We start from the raw sequence: 12,309 nt of genomic DNA on the forward strand, positions 1-12,309 counted from the left end.
AATTTACCATATGCGACTGACCTACAGGCAATCAGGTGCCTCATATAACAGAGTATCCCCAACTCCTCCTCCGTCTCTGGTGACACTGCTGTCATTCTTTCATTTATCATGAGCAGTAATCACCCGAGAGCTATTATTATTTTGAACTGTTACCTGTTAGATTAAGAAAAAGAAAAATGGAAGTTTTAATTTTACCATCACATTCCTCCTCTGAAATTCCTTCTTTCTTTATGCAGATCCGAGTTTCAGATCTGCATCATTTTCCTTCTCTACAGGACTTCTTGGAACACTTCCTGCAAAGCAGGTCTACAGGGGACAGATCCCTCAAAGTCTTTATTTCTCCTTCACACGCGAAGGATAAATTCACAGGATGGTGAATTCTAGGTTGGTGGGTTTTTTCTTTCAATTATGTAAATACCTCCCTCCACTCTTCTTTGCACGCTTCCTGAAGAGAAGTCTGCGTGACCCTCATCCTTGTTCTTCTATGGGTGAGGTGTGACCCGCACCCGTCTCAGCTTCTTTCAAGGTTTTCTGTTCATCAGTCATTTTCTACAAGTTCAATGCGTAGATTTTGGGGGTGTATCCTGCCTGGTATTCTCCAAGCTCCCTCAGCCTCCGGCGTAGTCCGTGTCACTAACTTTGGAAGATTCTCAGCCGTCCTACGTCACACGTTTCTCCCGTTCCTTCCTTTCTTCTCCTCTGGGAATCTCCCTGTGTGTACGTTACACCTCCTGTAATGTGCCCACAGTTCTTGGATATTCCGCTCTGGATTTTTATTTTTTCTCTTTGCTCTTGACTTCGGGAAGTTTTCACTGACACACCTTGAAGCTCCCTGTCCTTCTCCTGGGCTGAGACGCGCCCATCGAAGGCCCTCTTCATTTCTGGCACAATGCTTTCTATTTCGGGCATTTCCCTTTGATTCTGAGAGTTTCCACCTCTCAGCTTCCATGACCCACCTATCCCTGCAGAGTCTGCTTTTCCCACCAGCATCCTTTGCACGTTGACCATAGTTACTGAAACAGCCCTCGTGGTGACTCCAAGTCTCTGCCACGTCTGTCCGGGTCTGATGTTTGCTCCGCCTCTTCAGACTGTGCTCGTGCCCTGGAACACGCCTGCAGTTCTTCGCTGAAAGGCACACACGCTGCACCAGGGGTAGGAGATAACGGGCCTCCGGCACGAGGTTCGAGCTCGCTGGCTGGACGCAGGCTGCGCTTGCTGCCCTGCAGCCCTCGGGGTCAGAGGCGTACCTCCACCCCGTGCCCCTGCTTGATGTCCCCGGCTGTCCCCGGGTTTCCCTAGAGACCCCTCCTTACCTGGGCCTGGGCCCGTGCCTCCTCTGCTTCTTGTCACCCTCGGGGTCTCCACTGAGTGCCGGGAGCCCCCCGGTCCCAGGCCCGCGTCTCCTCTTCGTCGGTCAGGCCCTGGGGGAAGTCCCCCTGCGAGGCCTTTGGGGGAAAACAGGGCGCTCTGGGCGGATTTCAGGAAGGCTCGTTTCCCCTTCTCCAGCTGGAAGGCTGATCGTCACTGAGAACCTCATGGGGCTCCTGGAGGTGAAGCGCACCACACAGCCCCCGACTCCCAGAACCGGGGCCCGAACTCACGGCCCGTCCACGCTGTCCCTGCCCGCGGGCAGCTCCCACTCGCCCGCAGCCGCTTCCACCCCAGTCAGGGTTCTGTGTCCACCGCCATCTCCAGCTCCCAGGTGGCAGTCTGCCCTGTGACCCTGTCCCCTGCTGGAGCCGAGAAGGGCCACGGGCCATCAGCTTGCTCATCTTCCCTGTTGTGAGGACGGGAGGGACTGTTCCGGGGTCCCGACAGGTCAGACCAGAAACCTGAAGTCCATCCAGCCGCCCGCGAAGACGAAGACGAAGATGGCTCCTCCCCCCTACGTGGTACTCCCTGCTCCCTTCTGCAGTGTCCCATCAGCCCTTAGAGCCCGGTCACCGCCCGCTGTCCTGTGCTCCCCCGGGGCCCCCTCCCCAGACAGACGCCCGCCCGCCCGCGTCCACGGAGCCGTCCTGGGCCGCAGCTCAGCGATCACCACCGTCCCAACGGCCTGGCGTCCACCCCACAGACCACACACACCCTCCACCCGACACCAGCTTCTCAGAAACCTCCCGGCGTCCTGAATGGGTGGGTGGGAAGAAGAGTTAACTTTATCCCTTCCAGAGCCAGTTCGCAGGGTGGATTCAACATCTGAAACTTAAACGCTGTGGTGGGTAAAGTCCAGAGTTCTTTTAAAGCAACAGGAAATCCGATTAAGTTATTTCAATGATTCCCTCCAAAGCAACGATTTTCTCCCCCAAACATCTAACCCAGACAACGCAGAGGCCTCCGTCGTAAGCCGCGTGACAACAATGCTTCCTGTCTGATCGTTTCATAGTTAAGTACACGAGGGGGCCCCCGGGGTCACGGTGCCACCTCGGCCCCGACGTGAGTTACCGCGCTCACAGCTAACCTTCCACATCGACCACCCCATCCTGAGCCCAGACAACAGTTACTTTCCCACTGGACATACGGAAAGAGAATAAACCATGATGGTTACACTTTGAAAATAACAAGAGGAGGAAGCGTGTGCTGAGGAGAACTTAGTGAAGCTCTGCTGGGATGCTGCCAGGTCAGGTGATGCCACTGCTGCCGCGTTAAAACCCACACCTGTCAGCCCGGGAAACAAACAGACCAACACAATCCCGCAAAACACTTGCCAAAGCAGAAGGACATTCCTGCTATGCTGTAAATATCAGATCAACTAAGGCTGCTTCTATTAGGAAAAAGGTACCCACAGAGAGTAAACACCGAGTGTTTGTACTTTGTTACACACTCTCACCACGCAAAGCAGGGGGGCGGGGAGTGAATAATTCATGCCATGGAGCTAAGTTCAGCTGGTTAAATTCCTGCTGTGACTGGGACCTCAGTGGGTAGGAGGGATCACCACCTTTGAAAAGCACAACTGTCCCCGAACCATGGCCCTTCCACGCGAGGAGCTCAGAGTCCGGTGGGCATCGTGGGACAGAGTGAGGAGGCGGCCGGGACGGGTGGGAGCGACCTGGCACTTGGAAGAAGCCCATGCGCTACAGGGGGCGGGAGAGTGAGGGGCAGGGAGAGTCCATGCAGAGAGTGTGTGTGTGTGTGTGTGTGTGTGTGTGTGTGTGTGTGTGTGTCCGCCCTCTACGTGGAGTCCAGCGCCAGAAGCGGCAGAAATGGCCTAGAACAGCTGTGGTGTCAGAGCTCAAAGCAGACAACTGAGTTACCACTGTTACTCAATTTGGTTGTCTACCTAAAAGGCAAAAGCCAGAAGGGGGCGGCGGTTTACTGAATAGGCACCAAAGGAGTTACATCCTTATGATGAAGAACTATTTGGATTTCCTCTGGGAATTAACACATTAGAAAGTCTAACCTTTTTAGTAACCAAAAAAATGTACACCAAACCATGGGTTTTCTACCAAATTAACAAACTATTTTTGTTAGTAGTTTTTTAAGGTAACGCTCAAGGCTACTAATGTATTAGTGAAAAAGACACCACCAAACAACGAAGGAGACTCCTTAGTGTTGAGCACAATTCACGTCTGGACTCTTTACCAAGGATGTAAAATTCGAAGATATTTATAATGAAGCACTGGAGACCTTTAAATAAGGGAAAATTTACATAAACTGCGGCGTATCTGCACAAGAGCACAGCTCAGTGATTACACGAGCTCTTCAAGGTTCCTCTTATGGACGGGGAGGAGGCCCATGATGGGGGGACCACAGGAAAAGCAGAGCCAGCTACCCCTGCAGTGTGTGTGCGGCCTCACCAGCCCCACAGCTGGGCAGCCACCTGACTCCCAGGCGGCACGCGCCAAGTACAGGTGGGTGCAGCCTCCCACCCTCAGGGCTGCAGCCAGAGCAAGTGAGGATGCACGTGAGGTGCACATCTTTTGGGGACCACCATCCAACCCACCACCGTCCCCCAAACCTAATTCCTTTAGGGTGGCAGAGTTACCGGAGGGCTCTGAACTCTGACACGGGGCGTTTCGTTATGAGCCCAGCATCCTCCATCAGCCAGCTCCCTGGAGGCTAGAAGTGACTCCCCCCCAGCTGGCAGGCATCAGACTGTGAGGCCACCAGGACCGGGGTGCCCTGATCGAGCCTCCTCAACAGCCCACGAGGCTCGAATGCAGGGCTGCCACGTGACAGCGAATCCAGACTCCCCCGTCCCGGCTGTTCTCCATCACAGGGGCCAGGGTGGTGCCTGGGACGCGGTGAGACCATTTCCAAAACAAGACAGGGACTCAGCATGGCCGAGTCAGCCAGCGTCCCGGGGCTGCCACCCCGTCAAGCCTGCCCGCCCGCCTGCCCGCCTGGCACCAACCGGCACGGGGCGGCCCTCGCTCACCTTCGATGTACAGGGGCTCCACCACGTCGTGGTTGATGAGCTCGAAGTTCTCGTGGCCGATCCAGTGCTCCACGTTCCTCTTCCTGCCCGTGAAGAAGTTGTCCACCACGGTCACCTCGTGCCCGTCCATCATGAGCTTGTCCGTGAGGTGGGAACCCACGAAGCCCGCGCCTCCGGTGACCTGCACGCAGACAGCAGGGGAGGGTGCGGTGACCCCCCGTGCGAGCGAGGGGTCCCGGTGCGGTCCCCACGGAACACAGAAGGGGGCGGGAAGGTTTCAAAGCGCGTCTCTTCTCGCTCCAGAGGAGGGAGCCGAACCTTCCGAAACTTCTAAGCGGCCTGAAAATCTAAACTGCCGCCACTAAATAACACAGGAAAATAGTAGTCACGAGTTTCAAAATCTGACGTTATTAAAAGGTCCTTGTTTTACAGTGGATGGGATATTGAGCATCACTTACGTGGTTCTAATACTTTTAGAATCACTTTTTAAAAAAATGATCAGCAACATGCATCTATTCGGTGAACTACCAAAAAAAAGGATGTGATACTGAAACTGGACTCAAAACACCTCATGAAGTGGAGGGAGGGAGACGCAAGAGGGAGATGTGGGGACATGTGTATATGTATAGCTGATTCACTTTGTTATACAGCAGAAACTAACACACCATTGTAAAGCAATTATACCCCAATAAAGATGTTAAAAAATAAAACTAAAAAAAATTTTAAAATAAAATAAAATGGGAAAATGATGAGTAAAACAGAAAAAAAAAAAAAAAACCTCATGAAAAACTAGTATCTTCCAAATTGTTTATAAGAACAAATTAATAAGCAGCAGACACCGTGTGCAGACCAAGGCCCTAAATGATTCAGTTCTACTCTTTGGTTACCTAGTGTCAGCGACCCAGCCAAACAGAAGGAAGGCAGCCCTGAGGGGCCCATGAGGGGAAGGAGATCACCACTAATGTGCTTCTAAAACTTAAACCCTCCAAATGTGTAAAGGCAACTATGACTGGAAAAAAATTAAACTAATAAAAAGACTTTATTCAAATTAAATAGTGTCAGTGGAGGGGGCTAGATAAAGTGTATTTTGGTTTTGGAGGATAGGAGCGAAAAGCATCAACCCAGAAGACAGACGTGGGATGGGAAACTATATTCTCTGCCTGTCCTGCCCTCCCCTCCCCTCTGCCTGCTGCTCCTTCAAAACTCACATTCACATCACCCTCCTGTTCCAAACTGAAAGAACTAACAGTAGAAAAAACACCCACTCCTTTTAACCTAAAGAAAAAGCACCTTAACCTCTAGGTCTACGGTTTTAAAACATTTAATCTGCCACGAAGTCCTCTGTTCACATAAAATCTGATGTGTAATTCCCATGTTTATGGCAGGCAGGAGCAGAGCAGCCTGGGGGAGAAAAGGCAGACTGGGGGAGGGGGCAGGTAAGACCAGCCCAAGAAGAGCCATCCGTCCACCACCACCGAGAGATGTGTGTGCTCGGATGAAAACACAAATACAAACACTTAGAACGTGCACGGCTGAGAAGCCCTGATGCCCGACAGTTTCCTATCAGCTGCGTCCATTCCTTATCGGGAGCCCCATTTTCTAAACCCCTTTGCTTTAGGGATGTGAACTGACATCTGGGGGGGTGGAGTTTTGGGCCAGGATCCCCAGATCACCGGAATGACGCAATCAGCCCGGTCGTCCTCATTTCATATTCTCTCCACCACCTGTCGACTTGTCTGGTGTGTGTCTTATCTTAGCGCTCCTACACTTTACCTGTATGCCTGAATGATGATTTGAAAAAATAATTTTCTGGCAAAATAACTGGATTTCCAATCTGGCTCACCACTAGTGTTTAGCTCACAGGGCGAGATTTCATTTTATCTTACCTTTGTTTTACTGCATTTTCCCACAGTCTTTAAATCAGAAAAATTACATCTTTTTTTTTCTTACAAATTTTATTTTGTATGTCTCAAATTGTGGACATTATATGAATATTTCTGCAAAAAATTACATCTTTTTAGAAGAAATTTAACCCCTCTTAATGTAACTCTATATCTATATGCAAATGTTTCCTAAAATAAGATGTTCTGTAGCTTGCTAACTTTATCTCTGCACCTAAAATAACTGGTGAGGCCTGGGAGCCAGCAGAAACGCAGGGCATTAAATCATACACGATGGCTGGCAACACTTCACTAGTCTCAGTGGTGACATAAAATTGCTGGAAGCACCTTAGCCTTTCTTAAAATAGATTAAAAAAAATTTTTTTTCTTGAATAATTCCTTTCTATCTAAAATACTTAAGATTTATGTAACCTAGCTGGGTGGTTATAAAATGTTTCTCGGGCTTCCCTGGTGGCGCAGTGGTTAAGAATCAGCCTGCTAATGCAGGGGACACGGGTTCGAGCCCTGGTCCGGGAAGATCCCACATGCCACGGAGCAACTAAGCCCGTGCGCCACAACTACTGAGCCTGCGCTCTAGAGCTCGCGAGCCACAGCTACTGAAGCCCACACACCTAGAGCCCGTGCTCCGCAACAAGAGAAGCCACCGCAATGAGAAGCCCGCGCACCGCAATGAAGAGTAGCCCCCGCTCGCCACAACTAGAGAAAGCCTGCGCACAGCAATGAAGACCCAACGCAGCTGAAAATGAAAGGATAAGCAAATAAATTTTTAAAAATTAAAAAAATAAAAACAAAATAAAATAAAATGTTTCTCCTAATCAATTTCACCCCTTTAGGAAAGCATTTCAAACAGAAACATAACGGGCAGAAGCTTAGCACTCAGGTAGCCTCCCCAGAAAAATAACCGCTGAACGCAGGCCTTTGAGTAACAGGGAGTGGATGGTGGGAAGAGTAGACACAGGCCTCGTGCACGGAACAGATCAGGCCGTGCACAGCTTTGCTTGGCTCTGCAGTCCGTGACCTCTGCCCCATGCGCTGCTTGCTCTCGTCGGGGCCAACAGGCAGCTAGCGGGTCCAGCTCAGGGCAGCATGCAATCTCATGCCGCCCCGTCCATCAGCAAAAAAAAAAAAAAAAAAAGAAAAAAGGATGTCTTTCAGAACAAAACTCTTCTTTGTGCGAAGGCTTCAACAATTACTGAAAAGGCTTTAAGTTTCAGCAACCATATGCCAGCCTTGGGCACCAAATGACTCGGAGATGTGACTTAACCTATGAGGCGGCAGATGAGTCAAAAACACTAGGCTTATGGATTGTGGTTATGAGTGAAGTGAAAAAAATATGACAGTGCCCGGCGTCACAGGAAAACCATCCCACGTGGAAATGACGAGAACCCTAGCAAGGCTGTGCGGGGTTCATACATTTGCGCAGAGCCTCAGATTTTCTGATCACTCTGACGTGTGGCCGCAGGGAGATCAGGAAAATCAGCTTTTCTCCTCACTGATATATTTCTCAATGCATGCCTAAATACTCACACATTTTTGATGTGATGGAAATAACCCAAAAGATGGGTGTACAAACTGGCTTTAGAGTCTACTCAGGGTGAGGTTCAGTAGCCACCCAAAAAAGGCAAGAGACTTCCTGTAACTTCTAGAAGAAAAGGGAGATTTTGTACGGGAAACAGTTTAACACTGATTCACAAATGTTATTCTGGTGTTTGGGATGCACGGTCCTACACTGGAGATGATGGCCAAGAACAGACACCCCTGTGTCCTAACCACTGATATGCCAAGGTCACATATATACCAGGAGCTCCACAGACCTGGTGAAACAAGACAACCACAACAGGAGAAAATTAATTCAAAAGCCAATATTTAAGTCTCTGGATTTTGCCCTAAGGGCATACAGCAGATACGGAAACATTTATATCCATGAAAATCTGCCAAAATTTAATAAGAACCGCGAGAGTCTGGACAACTGAGCCCCGGCTCACTCTGTCCTTCCACCCTCCACCCAGTGCAGAGCCGGTGAGAGTGTCAGGTGTGGCCAAAAATAGGGGCTCCCAGTGAAAGATGTGGCATCTCCCCAGGAAGGGCAGGGCCCCCGCATTTCACATTTCTCATCCCCTTCGGCCTGGACTCCTGACCCCCAAGCCTGTTGGTCGAGCGCTCCCTTCCCCCAACCAGCTCCCACCCCCAACTCGGAGCAGAAGCTCCGCCCCAGGCACTGAAGTCTGTAACTGATCAGGCGCTACTGATCTCCCTAAAGGAACTGACTTGACTTGGAAGAGACAGTGCGGAAGTTCAAGCATAAGGGAGATGAGGGTGGCAAGCCGTGAGGAGGAGGCTGGCAGCTCTATGAGAACAGCTGGCTTAGCAGACGGAACCGGGGAGAGACCCAAGAGCCTTCCCAGGTCAGAACAAACCTCCAAGACTGCACTCCAATCTCCCTCTGTAAAGGGGCCAGAATTTAATTAGGTAAAAGTGAGGAGCAATTTATAATGCAAAGCTCTGACGAAAGGACAGATCACCCCACCGGCCAGTTATCAGAGCCTACCACACAAGGCAGACAGCTCAACAGAGCAATCAGGGAAGGAGACCGTGACAAGGGCCCTGCTGGAACCACTGTCATCCAGGTGACCGTGTCCACTCCCGAGGCTGCAGCCTCTGAGGAGCGGCCACCAGACCTTCACACTCCAGGGGAAACAGACGTCACCAAAGTAGACCAGCCAGGCCTCCGAACAAATAAATAAGCACACCAAAGTAAAACAGGCCTCGGGGAAGGGGGGGATCAGGATCCAGAGCTGCTGCGATGAACTACCCAAAATGTCTAGTTTTCTACCAAAAATGTTGAGATGTGCAAAGCAACAGTTGCATGTGACCCCTGCACAGGAAAGCAACCAGGCAACAAAACTGCCTGTGGGACCCAGGCGACGGATTCGACAGTCTCCAAAGCAGCCACCACAAATACACTCAAAGAACTGGAGGAAACCAGATTAAGGAAGTAAAGAGAGACGAAAAAGAGAAAAGTTATAAGACAGAAACAGATGGAAATTCTATGTTGACAAGCACAGAAACCAAAAAGAAAAGTGGGCCAGAGAGATTCGACAATCTTCTGGATCTGGCAGAAGCACAAATTGGCCAACTTGACGCTGGACCAAGGGGGCTTATGCACCGTGAAGAAGAGAGAGAAAGGGCTTCCCTGGCGGCACAGTGGTTAAGAATCCGCCTGCCAATGCAGGGGACACGGGTTTGAGCCCTGGTCCGGGAAGATCCCACATGCCACGGAGCAACTAAGCCCATGCGCCACAACTACTGAAGCCCGTGCGCCTAGAGCCTGCGAGCCACAACAAGAGAAGCCACCACAGTGAGAAGCCCACGCACTGCAAGGAAGAGCAGCCCCCGCTCACCACAGCTAAAGAAAGCCCGCGTGCAGCAACGAAGACCCAACGCAGCCAAAAATAAATAAATAATATAATTTTTTAAAAAAACAGAGAGAAAATAAGGGAGAGTGAACAGAGCCTCTGACAAACATGAGACGCCAATAACCACCCCAACATGCATGTAATGGGAAAAAGGAAGAAAAAGGAACAGAAAAATGCTCAAGGAAATAATGGCTGAAACTCCCCAAAACTGGTGAAACACAGTAATCTACACTTTAAGAAGCTCCACTAACTCCATGTAGGAAAATGTAAACACAGGTAGATGCACGCAGACATGTCACACTAAAAATGATGAAAACCAGAGACAAAGATGAAGTCTGAAAGCAGGTGCACTGGGTTGAATACTGTCCTGCAAAATGTATGTCCTTCTGGGAACCTCAGAACGTGACCTTATTTGGAAATGGGGCTATTGCAGGTGTAATTAGCTCAGGTGAGGTCAGAGTGGATCCGGGTGGACCGTGAGTCCAGCGTGAGACATGGGGAGAGCAGCGCTTGGTGATGGAGGCAAAGGCTGGGGTGATGCCCCACAAGGCAGGGCTTCAGGGACTACTGGCCGCACCAGAGTGCAGAGAAAGGCTGGGAACGACTTCCGCCAGAGCCTCCAGACAGAGCAGAGCACAGCCCTGCCGACAACTTGGATTTACACTTCCAGCGTCCAGAATTGGGAGCTCCTATTGTTCTGAGCTACGGGGTTGGTGGAATTATTACAGCAGCCGCAGGAAACTGAACAAGAGGAAAAGAGAATGACCCCTGAAGTGCAGGGAACCCCAATGTGACTCACAGCTGACGTTTCATAACAAATGATGGAGAAAGCAGTAGAGAGAAACTACAGCCGAGAATCTTACAGACACCAAAGGTAACTTTTAAAGATAAAAAACAGAGAGAGGTAAGAAGTGAGAGAATTCATTGCTATCAGACCTGCCATACAAGAAATACTAAATTCTTCAGGCGGAAGGCAGATGATACTGGAGGGTGGGGGGAGAATAAAGTAATTGAGTTAACTATAAAAGGCAATATAATTGCATTTTTTTCCTTTTCCTCTTAATTGCTTTAAATTTAAAGACCAAACTACTTAGCACAACAATGTGGACACACTTAAAGCCAAAGAACTATACGCTTAACAATGATTAAAATAATAAATTTTATGTTATATGTATCTTACCACAACAAAAAAGAAAAAGCCACTTGAACAAAATAATATATATAAGTATATTATTTATCCTTATAAAATACAGAAATATATTTGACAACAATAGTGCAAAGAAGGTAGGTGAGAGCTAAGTTGTTTGCAGTAAGGAAATGACACCAAAGTTAACTCAAACCCACAGGAACAAATGAAGGTTGATAAAAACGTTATAAAAAGGTTAATGTAACAAATTCCATAAATATATCCTTTCTCTGCTTTATTCACTCAGCTTATTTAAAAGATATAAACTTGTATAAAGTAATAATCATAACAATGTGTTGGGTTTGTAACATGGATAGAAGTAATACACAGATCTAATGCGGGGAGCATTTCTACACCTCACTGGACCACAGTATAAACCTGGAGCAGAGTCATGAGTTAGGGTGTATGTGGTGAGCACTAGAGCAACCAGGAACAAAATACATTTTTGAAATACAGTACAAAAAAAAAAAAAAATTCTTTAAAGGAATTCGAATGTTATACAAGAGAAGATTCACTTAATGCAAAAGAAAACAGTAATGGAGAACAGAGGAACGAAGATGTGAGGCAAACAGAAAACAAAATGAAGTGGCGAAAATAAAAATCAACTATGTCGAAAATAACATTAAATGTGAATGGATTAAACAATTACTCAAAAGGCAGAACACTAGAAAAAATAAGATCCAACCACACACTGTCTAACGAGGACACTGTCGACTCAAAGATATAACGGGCTGAATGTGAAAATATAAAACACAGCATAGAAACAACAATAAGAAAGATGGAGTGGCTACAATGCTATCAGACATAATAAACTTTAAAACAAAAAATGTTCACAGATAAAGAGGGGGCATTTTATAAGGATAAAAGGGTCGATCCATCAAGTGGATATAACAGTTACAAACATTTATGCACCTACAACAGAGACCCAAAATACATGAAGTGAAGTTGAAAGAATCAGAGGGGGAAACAGAATTCAACAACAAAAACGGCAAACATCAATACCTCATCCTCGATACTGGACAGAACTATGCAGCAGATTAACGAGGGAATAAAACACTTGAAAAGCATGATAAGCCACCTGGACCAAACAGATGCCTATGGAACACTCCACTCAACAGCAGCATAATACACAGTCCTTTTAAGAGCACACGAAATATTCTCCAGGAGAGACTATATCCTAGGCCATAAAACAAGCCTCAACAAATCTAAAAGGATTCAGATCATACAAGGTATGTTCTCTGACTACAACGGAATGAAATTAGATATCAATAACAAAGATATCTGAGAAATTCACAAGTATGTAGAAATTAAATGACACACTCCCAAGTAACTAATGGATCAAAGAATAAATTATAAGGGAAATTAGAAAATACTTTGAAATGAATGACAATGCAGAAACAGCATTCCCAAAACTTAGGGTATGCAGCTAAA

The 12,309-nt window shown here is 48.0% G+C and overlaps 1 protein-coding gene across 2 annotated transcripts in view; it reads right to left on the reverse strand.

Annotated features, from left to right (window-relative positions):
• The window catches only part of UXS1 (UDP-glucuronate decarboxylase 1), a 79,625-nt gene that overhangs the window by 28,328 nt on the left and 38,988 nt on the right, over positions 1 to 12,309 (reverse strand). For both annotated transcript variants that reach the window (XM_061168730.1, XM_061168729.1), the window contains exon 6: positions 4,376 to 4,556. In XM_061168730.1, coding sequence (XP_061024713.1) covers positions 4,376 to 4,556 — 181 coding nt within the window. The remainder of the gene's footprint in view (positions 1 to 4,375; positions 4,557 to 12,309) is intronic.

Source organism: Eubalaena glacialis, chromosome 14, assembly GCF_028564815.1.
Source record: "Eubalaena glacialis isolate mEubGla1 chromosome 14, mEubGla1.1.hap2.+ XY, whole genome shotgun sequence".
Taxonomy (NCBI): domain Eukaryota; kingdom Metazoa; phylum Chordata; class Mammalia; order Artiodactyla; family Balaenidae; genus Eubalaena; species Eubalaena glacialis.